Source organism: Notolepis coatsorum, assembly GCF_963971535.1.
Source record: "Notolepis coatsorum genome assembly, contig: SCAFFOLD_143, whole genome shotgun sequence".
In the NCBI taxonomy this organism is placed as follows: domain Eukaryota; kingdom Metazoa; phylum Chordata; class Actinopteri; order Aulopiformes; family Paralepididae; genus Notolepis; species Notolepis coatsorum.
The window spans coordinates 188,968-205,645 of record NW_028173299.1 but is presented as its reverse complement, the minus strand read 5'-3'; the positions used below and the strand labels follow the sequence as shown (position 1 = coordinate 205,645).

At 40.5% G+C, this 16,678-nt stretch overlaps 1 protein-coding gene across 1 annotated transcript in view; it reads right to left on the bottom strand.

Annotated features, from left to right (window-relative positions):
- Positions 1 to 16,678, bottom strand: part of LOC311247822 (man(5)GlcNAc(2)-PP-dolichol translocation protein RFT1-like) — a gene marked incomplete at both ends in the record, with an annotated part of 77,732 nt that overhangs the window by 26,287 nt on the left and 34,767 nt on the right. The window contains one exon of the mRNA XM_084338817.1: positions 7,115 to 7,220. Coding sequence (XP_084194943.1) covers positions 7,115 to 7,220 — 106 coding nt within the window. The remainder of the gene's footprint in view (positions 1 to 7,114; positions 7,221 to 16,678) is intronic.

Sequence of the window (16,678 nt, the reverse complement as noted above, 5' to 3'; positions counted from 1 at the left end):
CACTAGGGGGGGTTAATCCGGTCGCTTGTAAGCCGACAGGAGTAGGAAGGGGGGGGGGGTAGAATCCGGCTGCCTCATCCGGCCAAGGGTATCCCAGGTGAACCCACTGTAGTGCCGTTCAATGCGCCGGCGATCCTTGGACCACAGATGAAAGCAGATGGACTCTTTGTGGGCCGGCGTCCTCCGGTCCACGGAGGAGAGACGTGAAGCGACCTCGTCTTGCAGAGCGTCTCCTCACCTTGCGTCCTCTCCAGGGGGGGGGGTTCCAACACACGGCAGTGTCGGGGGTCTTTATCCATGGAATAATCAACGTATACAAAGCATAATCCGTGCCTGGGAAGGCGGGCTGTCGTCGGTAGAATAATCCGGTATACAGGTCCACTCGCTCGTCGGCTCTGGGGCTCCTCGGGTGCAGCTTCACGTGGGGTCAACCACCCTGGATAAGCAGCCAGTTCTCTGCCCGAAACGATGGGGTACTGACTACGGTAGTACTCTCACCGTACGAAGCACTATATATTAACAGACTATTATTAGCTTAATAGACTACGTCCAACTCGACGATATAGTGCCAAATATGACTATTCAAATATTAATATACACGATGTCTCAATACCGATGGTAGGCGAACTTGGCCTTACTCCCACACGTGGCGTCGCGGGGAGGCTTTACGTCTGTGACTCTATTGGAGGGTAAGAAACTGGACTGAAAAGGAAGTCCTACTTTAGTAGCGCAGTATATATATACGCACTATGAACAAATAGTCCCATTAGTGGTGCGGTAGCCAGATTCCTACGCGGAACTAGGACTTGTACGTACATGTTGAGCGGTACGTTTGAACTGGGTCTGGGGGTATGGCAGCCTGGCACCAAGGTCTCGACCAATAGTAGAATGGAGACTATTATGGGATGTTCAGTAGGCTAGAATGGATATTCAATGCATATTGTACAAGGAATATACAAGGGATATCAAGGAATATTAGAGAATATACAAATACAATTAAATATATATATATAAATAAATATATATATTCGGTTTAATCTGGCCCTTCACAACAGGTGTGATGGAAGGCAGAAAATACAATCGAGCTGTCAGGTTGCACAAGCTTGTCTATGAAGCATTGATGAGGCTTGCCTGGAAAGGCTTCCTTCTGTGGATAAAGGAGAAACATCTAACAGAGATGTCACACATGGAAGAAGCACTGAGGAGCATTGATAGCTTCCAAGGTGATATCTGTCAGGCATCACTCACAGAGCTTCTTGAAAAGGATTCATTCACCCTCACCCTACAGCTATTCCAGGTCTACCTGGACTCTCTCCGGAACCAACAAGGTCTTTCAGCTTTCTGGATGTCCTACCTGGATATGACAGATATCATGTTGGGCCTAATTCGTGCTTCTAGAGAAGGGAACTGGATGTTGCACCTTGCATGCATCCGAGAGATGATTCCTTGGTGTTTTGCATATGACAAGCTCAACTACGCCCGCTACCTTTCATACTATTATGCCACAATGACACAGCTGCCTGCAAATCACCCGGAAGTGCATGCCCATTTCCTGCAAGGAGGCTTCTCCGTCCAACTTGGCAGCAGAAATCCTTTTGGACGAATTCAAGTTTCAAGTTTCAAGTTTCTTTAATAGTTGTCATACAGAAGTACAGAATACTTTTATACAAAATGCTTCTTACTGTTACGCTCCAGAGACTGTGCAAGACAAGATAAGTATGAAATAAAATAACATAGTATAGCATTGTAAATTAGAAGTAAAAAAATGAGGTCACAGTGTTCAATATAGACATATGTACAATGTTCGATGCAGAGTAGACGTAACTGAGTTACCATATAATATACAATACTGTGTAGTGTACTAATATACAATACTATATAGTGCAAGGCAGAAATAGGATGAGGTGCAATTTAGATACAATTTACAGTAGGTGTACGAGTTGTAGTGCAAATCCTTTATCAATAAATATAAAGTGTGTTTGTGTGATCTAAAGTGTGGAGAGTGGGTGCTGCAGTGTGTTTGTTTGTTTAAGTGAGTGTGTGCGTGTGGGTGTGTGTGCTGTGAGCATTTGATGGTTGTTGCATAGTGTTTATTGTTCGTTTAGCAGCCTGATGGCCTGGGGATAGAAGCTTCTTCTGAGTCTTTCTGTGCTCGCCTTAAGACTCCGGTATCGCTTGCCTGACCGCAGCAGTTGTTCGGGTGGCTCGAGTCCTTAATAATTATCTTAGCCTTCCCCTTGCACCGCTTGTTGTAAATGTTCTGGAGGGTGGGAAGCCCCCCTCCAATTGTGCGTTCGGCTGAACGTGTCACTCTTTGTAGTCTGCTACGGTCTTGTGCAGTGCTATTCCCAAACCAGGAGGTGATGTTGCCAGTCAGGATGCTCTCTATTGTACATGAGTAGAAGTTCCTAAGGATCTTCTGACTGACTTGGAACATCCTTAGGCGCCTGAGGAAGTAGAGGCGTTGTCGTGCCTTCTTCACAACACTGTCAATGTGTGTGGTCCATGTCAAATCCTCGGATATGTGGGCTCCGAGGTACTTGAAACTGTTCACTCTCTCAACCGGTGCCCCGTCGATGCTGAGGGGGCTGTAGTCCTTGACCCCCGACCTCCTGAAGTCCACAATCATCTCTTTTGTTTTGCTGACGTTCAGGGAGAGGCAGTTCTCCTGACACCACTGTGACAGGTTCTCTACCTCTTCCAGGTAGGCCCTTTCGTCGTTGGCAGAGATCAGGCCCACCACTACTGTGTCATCAGCAAATTTGATGATGGTGTTGTTGTTCCGCTGTGCTACGCAGTCATGTGTGTACAGGGAGTAGAGGAGGGGGCTCAGAACACAGCCCTGGGGGGCCCCTATGTTGAGCGTGATGGATGAGGAGGTGCAGTTGCCTGCTCTTACCACCTGGGGTCCTGTTGACCAGACCATTGAGGAGACTGTCAACAAGGACACACAAACATCTGGTGGAACAAAAGGCTTCAGCCTCAAACCTGCGGCTGTCTACAAGTACTACTTAACCTCAGAGTACCGCAGTGCCTTCCTGAGGCGGCTGAGGGAGATGGTTGGTCAAGGAGATTCTCAACTTAATCACCCAGACTTACAGCTGCCCAGGATCAGAAGAGATGAGGCTGGTGTTGAGTCCATTGTTGATATCCTGGAGAACTGCTGGCTGAATCCATTCAGTCCAGACCAATGTGAGTTTGTCAGCTTGTCAACAGCAACTGTTGCCCCACCAGATGTGGGCAATGACCTACTTGATGCTCATAAGATAGGAGAGCAAGCCTATCAAGCCTTCAAACATGAACGTCTCGAGACAACTCCACCAACTACAAAGTTTTATGACAAGATCACAAAGAATAAGCTGAAAACATTTTCAGAGGTCGGTAAAAAAACACGCAGCAAAGGGCAAGGCAAGGAAGTAATTCTGAAGGCTGATAGGAATCTGTTTGGCCACATGGTTCTGGTGGCCCAGAGCCGAGAGCTACACATGAGAGATGTGTTGGCACATCCACTGGGACCCGTGCCCTGGGCCCTAGCTAATGGGGATGGATCTCTTCGCAAGACAAACAAGGCAACTCTTGCCAGAGAGTTGGAGAAGAGTGTTGCCCCAGCAGAATTAATCCCCAAACCATCAACAACCATCATCGATGGAATGAGCCTCGTCCAAAAAATGAAAGGGGATGACAAGACATTTGCACAGCTGGCAGAATCAACCCTAGCCAAGGTCTTGCATGAAGGTGGCAATAGTGAACGGATTGATGTTGTCTTTGATGTTTACAAGGACATGTCAATCAAAAATTCAGAAAGGGCAAACAGAGGTGCAGAAATGGGGATCCAGTTCAAAAACATTGTTTCTGGCCACAATATTCAGCAGTGGAGGAAACTGCTCTGCAGTGCTGCAAACAAAGCCAGTCTCATCAAGTTCTTCGTGGAGGAATGGAAACGGCCCAAGCACAGAGATAAACTGCAAGATAAGACACTGTATGTCACTTGTGAAGAAGTCTGCTTCAAAATCACCAAGGACCAGTGGGAGGAGGTAACACAACTGAGATCTACGCAGGAGGAAGCCAACACCCGCATGCTATTGCATGCTCTCCATGCAGCAGAGTCTGGCTACAAGGCAGCGATCATCATAGCTGATGACACAGATGTTCTGGTGCTGTCCCTTGGTTTCAGCAAGGACATTCCATGCCGTGTGTACCAAAAATGTGGCACACAGAACAGGACAAGATTTCTGGACATCACTAAACTTTGCCAATCACTCGGTGAAAGTGTTGCTGATGCCTTGATTGGCATGCATGCGTTCACCGGTTGTGACACTATAAGTGCATTTGCAGGACGTGGGAAAATGGGCACCTTCAAACAATTGAAGTCAGACAGGGCATACCAAGAAGCCTTCCTTGAGCTGGGCCGTGCTTGGACTCTCTCTGATGAGCTCTCCAAGAAGCTGGAGGAAATCACTTGCCGCATGTATGTACCCTCTACACACACTACAGAAGTCAATCTTCTTCGCTACCAACTTTTCTGCACCAGGCGTGGAGAGGTAGAGTCCAGCCAGCTTCCACCATGTCAGGATTGCCTGTTTATGCATTCAATTCGTGCCAACTATCAGGCTGCTATCTGGAGACGGTCTCTTCAAACCCAGCCATATGTACCAAGCCCTGTGGACCATGGGTGGACCACAAATGATGAAGGGCAGCTGGAAATGCAGTGGATGCGTGGTTCCCCAGCACCAGATGCTGTCTTGCAGTTGCTATCCTGCAAGTGTGTGAGGTCATGCAAACTACCTGAGTGCACATGTCTCAAGAATGGGCTGAAATGCACAAACCTGTGTAAATTACAAACCTGTGCCAACCAATGCAGTGAGGAGGAGACCCCTGCACAGCTGACAGACTCAGATACTGATGATGATTAAAAAAAAATCTGAAGTACCCTGTTGGTACCCTAAACATAGGGACATATACATAAAGATGGACATAAGGAGGGACGGACATTGGTGTTCCTTGGAGTGGTTGCACCACTCAAAAAAAGAAAGAAAAAAGTAAAATATGCACAACTGTTTCCTTTCCTTTAAAGTAATGATAACAAGGGGCTAGGTAATTGAACCTCTGTGACTCAGTAATGTTATGTGACATTGTAACATATTTCTGTTATAGCTGATACTGTATGTCACCTGTGTTTTGGTTTGTGCTGATGTCATAACTAGGATTGCCTTTTTACGGTCTACTTTACACAGGATGATTGTATAGAGTGTATACATCTGTATACTTTATTTTATTTTGTTGACTGTGTTGGCTCCTTGCTCTGCAGCAGATTATTTTACATTATTTTTGTATCATATTAAAGTTGTCTTGTGCTGCTATTCGTCTGAAATTACTATACTACTTCTATGTCCTGTATCTGTATCCCTGTGGGATCAATGAAGGTATCTATCTATCTATCTATCTATCTATCTATCTATCTATCTATCTATCTATCTATCTATCTATCTATCTATCTAACTCTAAAACCAATTGAATAAGGTATTGAGAAGAACAATATAATTTGTCAAAAAGGTTCCTTAATTAGACAATATACATTGCAATTATTTAGTACTTAAGGGTTTATTACAAGTATCTGTGGCTGGCTAATAGTTCAACACACCCAAAGAAGATGATATAATGAAAGAAGATGATTTCCAGGGAAGGCACTTTTTAGTTTTTTGAATATACAATTTTCACAGATTTGAGGTATAGTGCAGAATTTTGGCTACAGAAAGAGTCATTTTCAAGATAGAAAGGTCATCTTGGGCTTAAATTGAAGCTTAGGGATATGGGAAGTTTTCTATATACAAGTGAGGCAGTGATATTCACCGTAATGTGCTGGAAAATAACCATCTTTGTTGTTATTTGTTAAGCGGTCAGTATATTTCTTTGTGTTTCTGTGGATGATGCAGGTCATATTTAACAATACAATGGTAGCATGCCCCAAAATACTATTCTGATACTTACCCCTATGTGTCAAGATACTACATGACAAATTTTAGACTACCAAGTCGATTTTTGTAATTTTAGTGAATTAATGTATGCCTTTACACAATTTCGCCAGAGCCATATACCAAAAAGGGGGGTTTGAGGTGATAACCACTAAAAAGCTGCCAGTCAGCAAGGTCTATCATATCAAAACCTAATCTAGGGATGTATAGGAATAAAAAAATCACAACTAAACTTTGCCGCCTCACCGGTACCGACATGTCATATCTGGGCACTTGGCCCAAGGACTAATTGGAATATTGACAAAACCATACTTGGTCATTTACTGTACTAGGGCTGCAACGATTAGTCGACATAATCGACAACGTCGATTATAAAAAATCGTCGACGAGGAATTGTTGCGTCGATTAGTCGTTTAAAAATAAAATATATATATTATTATTATTATTTTATTTTTTATTTTTTTTGCACTACCTATCTTTGTGAAAGTGGCTTCTCAGCTCTGGTCCAGCTGAAGACTTCTTAGCTTAACATAACAGACCGACAGTACGTTTGGGGGAACTAATGGGATAACTGGGGATGTTGTTTGGTCCTGACAAGAGTCTCAAAGTCTGGGGTGATGGTAGACAAAGCTCTGTCTTCAGCTAGACCAGAGCTGAGAAGCCACTTTCACAAAGATAGGTAGTGCAAAAAAATTTAAATTGTTAAAAAAAAATATATATATATATTTTTTTAATATAATTTATTTTCGATTAGTCGACTAATCGAAAAAATAATCGACAGATTAGTCGACTACCAAAATAGTCATTAGTTGCAGCCCTATACTGTACATTGACATACATGACATACTGTACATGACATACAGATAGACAGTACTGCTACATCTATACATTTATGACATACCAAATTTGCAAATACAGTACTGTTTGTGATACAAAAAGAGTCCAGAAAAGAGAGTATATACATTTGACGTAAAAACTGTACATTGGAGGAGGTTGGGTGGGGTGGGTTGGGAACACTGTACAACTGTACAAGCAAAACTGTACATTGGAATATTGACAAAACCATACTAGGTCATTTACTGTACATTGGAGGGGGTTGGGTTAGGACACAGGTTCATCATCCATGTGTGTGTGTGTGTTACCGGTCCACCTCCTCCTGGCTCATGGCAGCGAACACAAAGCACTCCGTGACACCGTTGACGGCTAACAGCAGGACGTAGGCGCTGTAGCATCGTAGCAGAGTGGGGCCTGCACACAGTGATCAATAACACTGATCAATAACACACAGTGATCAATAACACTGTGATCAATAACACATAGTGATCAATAACACAGTGATCAATAACACACAGTGATCAATAACAGTGATCAATAACACACAGTGATCAATAACAGTGATCAATAACACACAGTGATCAATAACAGTGATCAAATAACACAGTGATCAATAACACAGTGATCAATAACACACAACAGTGATCAATAACACACAGTGATTAATAACACACAGTGATCAATAACACACAACAGTGATCAATAACACACAGTGATCAATAACAGTGATCAATAACACACAACAGTGATCAATAACACAGTGATCAATAACACACAACAGTGATCAATAACACACAAAACAGTGATCAATAACACAGTGATCAATAACACACAACAGTGATCAATAACACACAACAGTGATCAATAACACAGTGATCAATAACACACAACAGTGATCAATAACACAGTGATCAATAACACACAACAGTGATCAATAACACACAACAGAAACAGCATTTAACAAAACGATATATCATACAAACACTTTGATCCACAGACTTGAACCGATAGAAAGGACCTGTTTAATAACCTGTTCAATAACCTGTTCAATAACCTGTTTAATAACCTGTTTAAGAACCCGTTTAAGAACCCGTTTAATAACCTGTTTAATAACCTGTTTAATAACCTGTTCAATAACCTGTTTAATAACCTGTTTAAGAACCCGTTTAATAACCTGTTTAATAACCTGTTTAATAACCTGTTTAATAACCTGTTCAATAACCTGTTTAATAACCTGTTTAATAACCTGTTTAATAACCTGTTCAATAACCTGTTTAAGAACCTGTTTAATAACCTGTTTAATAACCTGTTTAATAAACCAGGTAATAACCTGTTTAATAACCTGTTTAAGAACCTGTTTAATAACCTGTTCAATAACCTGTTTAATAACCTGTTTAAGAACCCGTTTAATAACCTGTTTAATAACCTGTTTAATAACCTGTTTAATAACCTGTTTAATAACATGTTCAATAACCTGTTTAATAACCTGTTTAATAACCTGTTTAATAACCTGTTCAATAACCTGTTTAAGAACCTGTTTAATAACCTGTTTAATAACATGTTTAATAACCTGTTTAATAAACCAGGTAATAACCTGTTTAATAACCTGTTTAAGAACCTGTTTAATAACCTGTTTAATAACCTGTTTAATAAACCAGGTAATAACCTGTTTAATAACCTGTTTAATAACCTGTTCAATAACCTGTTTAATAACCTGTTTAAGAACCTGTTTAAGAACCCGTTTAATAACCTGTTTAATAACCTGTTTAATAACCTGTTTAATAACCTGTTCAATAACCTGTTTAATAAACCAGGTAATAACCTGTTTAATAACCTGTTTAATAACCTGTTTAATAACCCGTTTAATAAACCAGGTAATAACCTGTTTAATAACCTGTTTAATAACCTGTGTAATAACCTGTGTAATAACCTGTTTAATAACCTGTGTAATAACCTGTTTAATAACCTGTTTAATAACCCGTTTAATAAACCAGGTAATAACCTGTTTAATAACCTGTTTAATAACCCAGGTAATAACCTGTTTAATAACCTGTGTAATAACCTGTGTAATAACCTGTTTAATAACCTGTTTAATAACCCAGGTAATAACCTGTTTAATAACCTGTTTAAATGTGTTAGCTGCAGAGGTAATAACCTGTTTAAATGTGTTAGTGTTAGCTGCAGAGGTAATAACCTGTTTAAATGTGTTAGTGTTAGCTGCAGAGGTAATAACCTGTTTAAATGTGTTAGTGTTAGCTGCAGAGGTAATAACCTGTTTAAATGTGTTAGTGTTAGCTGCAGAGGTAATAACCTGTTTAAATGTGTTAGTGTTAGCTGCAGAGGTAATAACCTGTTTAAATGTGTTAGTGTTAGCTGCAGAGGTAATAACCTGTTTAAATGTGTTAGTGTTAGCTGCAGAGGTAATAACCTGTTTAAATGTGTTAGTGTTAGCTGCAGAGGTAATAACCTGTTTAAATGTGTTAGTGTTAGCTGCAGAGGTAATAACCTGTTTAAATGTGTTAGTGTTAGCTGCAGAGGTAATAACCTGTTTAAATGTGTTAGTGTTAGCTGCAGAGGTAATAACCTGTTTAAATGTGTTAGTGTTAGCTGCAGAGGTAATAACCTGTTTAAATGTGTTAGTGTTAGCTGCAGAGGTAATAACCTGTTTAAATGTGTTAGTGTTAGCTGCAGAGGTAATAACCTGTTTAAATGTGTTAGTGTTAGCTGCAGAGGTAATAACCTGTTTAAATGTGTTAGTGTTAGCTGCAGAGGTAATAACCTGTTTAAATGTGTTAGTGTTAGCTGTAGAGGTAATAACCTGTTTAAATGTGTTAGTGTTAGCTGCAGAGGTAATAACCTGTTTAAATGTGTTAGTGTTAGCTGCAGAGGTAATAACCTGTTTAAATGTGTTAGTGTTAGCTGCAGAGGTAATAACCTGTTTAAATGTGTTAGTGTTAGCTGTAGAGGTAATAACCTGTTTAAATGTGTTGGTGTTAGCTGCAGAGGTAATAACCTGTTTAAATGTGTTAGTGTTAGCTGCAGAGGTAATAACCTGTTTAAATGTGTTAGCTGCAGAGGTAATAACCTGTTTAAATGTGTTAGTGTTAGCTGCAGAGGTAATAACCTGTTTAAATGTGTTAGTGTTAGCTGCAGAGGTAATAACCTGTTTAAATGTGTTAGCTGCAGAGGTAATAACCTGTGTAGGCGCCGTAATGGAGGTCTCTTTATTATGATTCAGTATTCTATTTGTGTTGTATTATTAGTTGTACTGTCACTTTAGCTGGTGGGCGTGCTCACGGGGGTGTGGCGCTAATGGGAGCGTCTTATGGAATTTCATTCTCCTTTTCACGTTGACAGTTCACAGAGGTTGACAGTTCTCGGGGAGTTGGGGTGAGAGTTACTGTAGGAGAGCATATTTTCTTTTGACCGCAATAACGCAATACCGCAAAGTGCAAATCGTATTTTGTTTGTCTCATGATGAAGCGAAAGAATAAATGCCTTAAAAGTATTTCCTGGACGTGGAACCGAGTTATTTCATGTCGCGCGTCAATTGTTTGAACTCCTCCGCTCAGTCCCTCGGCACTACCTGTCAATGACAGTCTACTGCCGCAACATAGTCAAAAGGAACTTAAGCAAGCAAACAAAAGCGTTGATAAGAAGGAAATCAACAATATTGACATTACGGATTCCTCGAGTTGCCTCGAGGCGCTGATCTTGAGGGCATCACTGAGACGCTTGGATCATCGCTGCATTGGAGGAGCGCGCCATCACTTCTGAAGGCCTGACGCAGACCAGCAATAAGAAGCTAAGTAAATTGTTTTATTCAACTGTGAAGCCTTTCGTGTTAAAGAACACAGTGTGAATTAGTTACTTTGCTTGTCCATTGGGGATCGGTTTGTTGACTGGCTGCGTCCAAGGCCAGATTAAGACTTCAGAGGCCCCTGGGCCAGATTTTTTTTTTCTTTTTTTTTTTTATTGCAAAACAAAAATTATTAAAAGTCAGTACTCAACACACAATGCATAATGAAACTAACAATCAAGGTGGCTAAAATGACATGCAAGTACAGAAACAGAAAACAAACAAAAAAGTCTATAATAATATTTTACCGTATACAGTATATATCCAACGAAATTACCAATTATACCAATGCCTTATACAGGATATACCCCTAATACCTATTTTCTAAAACCCTACACACATATGCTCCAGCTCGAACCCCCCCCTCCCGGACCCCTCCTTGGATAGTACCTCCATTATCCCTCACTCCTAACCAGACACTACCATTATAAGCTAGCTTTTATTCTCTCCACCACTTCTAACCACATTGACATTTTGGATTCGTTGAGACCCAGAATTCTTGCTGTAGATATTTCTTGATAAATCACATCGAGATATGTAAGAAACCAAACCTTCCGGCACATTTTTTCTGGTTGAAACCAGCGTGATGCGATCAGTTTTTTAGCTACTGTGATACCCGATAAAACCAATCTCTTTAGCTGTGAATTTACTGCAAACTCAAAAACATCATTCAATAGTAATACAGAGGGGTGTACTGGTATATTCCAAGATACGAGTTTTGATAATTGATGGGTCACATCTTTCCAGAATGCCTTAACTGGTGGGCAGTCCCAATACATGTGCATAAATGTCCCTTCGTCTCCATTTGTACATTGGGAGCATTTTGAGTCTTGTTTAAGACCCATTCTGTTCAGTCTTATAGGAGTCAAGTATGTCCTGTGAATATAGTTAAAATTGATTTGTTGATGGTCCGGGTTCCTTGATGTAAGACGGACATTTGCCCATGCTTCTTGCCAATCAAAGTCACTTTCCAGGTCTGGTATATCCCTCCTCCAGACAGTCTAGTTGGAGGGTTTCATACGAGGACGTTAGTAATTGATAATAAAAACCTGATACAAAACCTCTCGATGTTTCTCTTTCATAGAAGAATTTGTGGTATCTGTGGTGTTCAACTGGTATGTGTAATGGAACACCGTGAGTCTTCAAACATAGGCGTAACTGTATGTAAAAAAGCCATGTGGACTCGGTGAGGTTAAACTTTGTGCATATTTCTCCATAACTACAAAAACCTTGGTTGTTAAAAATATCCCCTAATGAGTGTATGCCTTGCTCTTCCCATATAGGGAATTTTATAGGACGTTTTTCAATTAAGAGTGCATTGTTATTGAATAAGGGAGTGTGATTATGCCATTTTTGAGGGTTAGGATATATTTTTTGTGTTTCTCGCCATATCCGGATTGTATGGGTAATTATGGGGCCAAATTTCCGCTCACAGTGCTTGATTGGTAGTTTAGTGTGTGCTAAGTCCTTCATTCTATGTGGGGCTACTATGTTTTCTTCCAATTTTCTCCAGGATACCAATGCCTGGGGATCAAACCATATTGTCAATGGTCTTAATGTGTATGCCTTAAAATATTGTAAAAAATCTGGAACTGCCATGCCACCGTCTGCTTTATTTCTCTGTGCGGTGGATCTTTTTATGCAAGGTGGTTTGTTATTCCAAATAAATTTGTATGTGGAGGAGTGTAATCTTTTCCAGTAACCCTCTGAAGGGGGTAACAGTAGCATTGAACTGATGAAGTTGATTCTAGGTAGTACGTCCATCTTAACTATTGATACCCTTGCCTGTACTGAGTTTTTAAGTTTTGCCCACCTGTCCAGGTCGTCTTTGATTTTGTTCTGTATTTTTGTGTAATTGTGCTTCACCGTTTGTCTTACTGTATGGTGGGAAATATTTCCACACCCAAGCATCTAAAATGTTTTACCATAGGTATCTCACCTGGGAGGGTTGTATCTTTTTTTGCATGGGTGTTAAGTGGAAGGAAAGCCGACTTCGGCCAATTTATTTTAAATCCCGATAAATCACCAAAGTTCTCTATCAACTTGAGTAGATGAGGCAATGTGGTGTTGGGGCTTTGCATGAACAATATTACGTCGTCCGCATATAGACTAATTTTATGTTGTGTGCCCTTGATTACGATTGGTTCTATGGATTGGGATTGTCTTATATATTGTGCTAAAGGCTCTAATGATAGATCGAATAGTCCGGGACTAAGAGGGCAACCCTGTCTGGCTGAGCGTGATACCGGAAAGATTTTGGAGATGAATGTACCTGTTGTAATCATGGCCGATGGGTCTTTGTATAATACTTTAATCATATCAATGAATCCTTTTCCTAACCCCATCCTTTCTAATACTGCCCATAGATACGACCATTCCAGCCTGTCAAAGGCTTTCATAGCATCCAGGGACAGCATCGCCTTAGGTATGGTGTCTTCTTTGTCTGCATCTAGTACATGCAGTATTCGTCTTATGTTATCAGTGATCAGGCGACCGCTTATGAAGCCAGTTTGGTCCGGATGAACTAAAGACGTCATATGCTTTTGTAATCTGATGGCTAATAGTACAGTTTGACATCGGTTCCGAGGAGGCTTAAGGGTCTGTAACTACCGCACTCGGTGGGGTCTTTGTCTTTTTTGAGAAGGACTGAAATGAGTGCAATATTGTCGTGTTTATGGAAGCTCCCCTCCTTGACTGAGTATAAGATCATATTTAGTAATAAGGGTCCAATTATGTCCCAACAAGAAAGGTACATTTCTGATGGGATACCGTCTCTTCCAGGAGCCTTACCACTTTTCATTTCGGATATGGCCTTCTTGAGTTCCTCTAGTGTGATCGGTGATTCTAACTGTTTAGCGTCATCCTCCGAAAGTTTAGGGAGAATAATTTGATTAAGATATGTGTCCATTTTGTTTTGATCAAAGGTCGTTTCTGATTTATATAAGTCGGAGTAGAATTCTTTGCATGTATCGTTTATTATTTTGGGGTCTGTTTCAAGTACTTGTTGGTTTCTAATGGCAGTTATATCTGCAAATTTTGCATTAATTCTTAATCGCATGGCTAATAGGTGACTAGGTTTAGAACCTTGGGAGTACTGCTGTTGTCTTGTGCTGCGTATTTGCATTTCCGATTGTTGTCTGTATATGGCATTGATCTCTGTTTTTAGTACGTTAACTTGATTTTCTAGTCTAGTTGAGTTGTTGTATTTTAAAGAATTAAATAACGTTGAGTAAAGCGTTTCCAGTTCAGACAGTTTTGTGCATTGATTCTTGCGCATTATGGAGGAAAATCTATCAGTGAAATCCTTGATCATACCCTTTACCGACATCCATATTATTCTGGGGTCTTGCACCGCGTTTGCATTCTCCCGTAGGAATACTGTGAGAGCTTCTTTGAGTTGTGTAATGAATTCCTTGTTATTAAGCAGCATCGAATTAAAACGCCATCTTGGGGCCCAGGAAGATAGTATACCAAATGTTGCTTTTAGTAGTAAATAACAGTGATCTGATAGTGCATTGGGTATCATTTCCACTTCATATTTATCAAATAGTCTCGGGGATGCAAAGACATAATCAATTCTGGATAATGTGTTATGTCTCGCCGATCGACAAGAGTACTTTCGGGTTGTGGGATTAAGTGAACGCCATAAGTCATTTACACCTGTAATCTTTGACCAATCCTTTAATGCTTTAGATGAATTTTTTTGTTCGCTGGAAAAGGCGAGGTAAGATTTGTCCATCCTTGGATTCCAAATGGCATTAAAATCCGCACCTATTATAAATGAGTAATCGGGATGGTTTAACATTTCATCGGTTAGTGTAGTGAAGAAACCCTCTTCGTACAAATTTGGGGCATATACCGCTGCCAACGCTATTTTCCTGTTATTGTGTACAATCCTAGCTATAGTTATACATCCATCCGCATCCGACCATATCCCCTTTAATTCAATATTTAGCTTACGTCTGACGACTATGGCTACACCTCGAGTTCTCGTACCAAAAGAAGAGTGACTAATATTATGGTATATGTTATCCGCTAACGTATCTATGTCTTCCTCTAAAATGTGCGTTTCGCTTAGTAGAGCCACGTCCACATGTTTTTTTTTCATCAGTGTGAGCACGCTTTTGCGTTTGTGTTGTTTGTTTATCCCACCAGTGTTCCATATCATTATATTCAAACTAGCCATAATCTATGCATGTTTTTGTGTAGTTTTTGGTAATGCTTCTGGAGTGCGAAGCTACAATAGATGTACATCCAATTATTGAGGTCCCGTTGAGAGCCGAGCTTAAAAACATATATATATACAAATAAAAATCCCCTATTTTCCCCTCACCCAGAGAGTCGTACAGGCCTGTGTTCCAAAAACACATCCTCCGCGTATGACTCCCTCCCTTAGGCCACCGGATTGCCCAAACTGAGCTTTGTAATCCTAATCTTCCTATGCTAATTGCCATAGGATCTAACATTTTCATTCTAATACAATAGAATGTCGCTTTTGGTCTTGCGCCTTCCCTTACTGTAATGAAATATTATGAAAAATGAAAAAAAAAGAATAAACTTTCATCGATATATTCATTTGAACCCTCTACTAACTTATGTAGGAAACATCAGAAAAAAGGAAAAGATTGTAGAGAAACATTAACACCTTAATATGAAGAACAATGGGAAAGAACAATGTAAGATAAAAGAGAGAGAAAAAAAAAAGAGAAAAATAAGGAGTGAGAGATAGAATAAAACTCAACGTGGAGAAGCCACTAGAACAGAATTGAGTAATTAGATAAAAGAGAAAAACAGAGCTTTTGGAGCTACAATGTGCCAATCTCTACATCAGTGGAGTGATTACTTAAATTGTTAGAATAACCTTGTTGTGCTCATACGTTTAGGTGTGGTTGATTTTTTTTTAAGTTTTATTAAGGCCTGATTAAACTTCAGTCAATTGATTATGCTTATGCTTATACACACCGGATGTTAATGTTAGAGTTGCAGGCCTTCGTTGTAATGGTGCATTATATTCTAGAAGGTTGTAGAATACACTAGTATATACTGACAGACTGTTGTTATGTTCCAGAATGATCTTCCTACCCAGGGTTCATGACTACTAGTATTTTCGGGAGATTTCTAAGTGACCCAGAGCAGTCGAGCGATAAGCCCAGAATATTCCAGATTGTTCTTATTGTCAATGATATGTTCTTGTCTCCACGGAGACCAGAGGTCTGAAAATATAATGCATTACGAATCACAATATGCCTTGGTGTAGCCGGCATGCATATCATCTGCTACTTTTGTTGAGCCCGGATAAAGTCATTCTAATACTGATATACACAGAGAAAGAGAGAGATGAGAAGGCTTATCTGTTTTCAGACAGTGTTTCGTTCTGCCTTGGGGGTTCTGCTCTATGTTGATTCCAGTATTCCTCGGCTTCTTTAGGCGTGTGTAATCCAATCCTACGGCTGTCCCTGCCCACGATCGTTAACAGCGCCGGGTATGCTAGCCTTGGTCTGAGGCCAGACTTGAACAATTTCTGCATCACCTCCTTGTAGGGGAGACGCCGAGCGATGGCTTCTTTGCAAAGATCCTCGTAGATAAATATTGAATGTTCACCATGTTTCAGCTTCCCCCTTTGGATGCGAGCAATTTTGATGATGTCATCCCTTATTGCCGTCTTCCGCAGAGTAACAATGATGACTCTTGGCCCGTTGCTTCTTTGATCCCGAGTACCGATTCTGTAAGCTTGGTCCACTGTCGGCACTGTGTTTAGAAAGTTGTTACCCAAAATCACTGATAGCACTGTTGGAAAGTTGTCGTCTGCGCAATTGACTGCTTCATCAAGCCCTACAATGCGGATGTTATTTCGCCTGTAGTAGCGTTGGGTTTCGAGTAGCCTCTCCATCGCTTCATCTTTAACATCTTGTATTTTCCTCCGGCATGCCTCTTCCACCCTTTTTATCTCATTTCTCATCGTTCATTTTGACTGCTCGTGTAATATGTCACCGTATTCTCCACTGTCGTGATT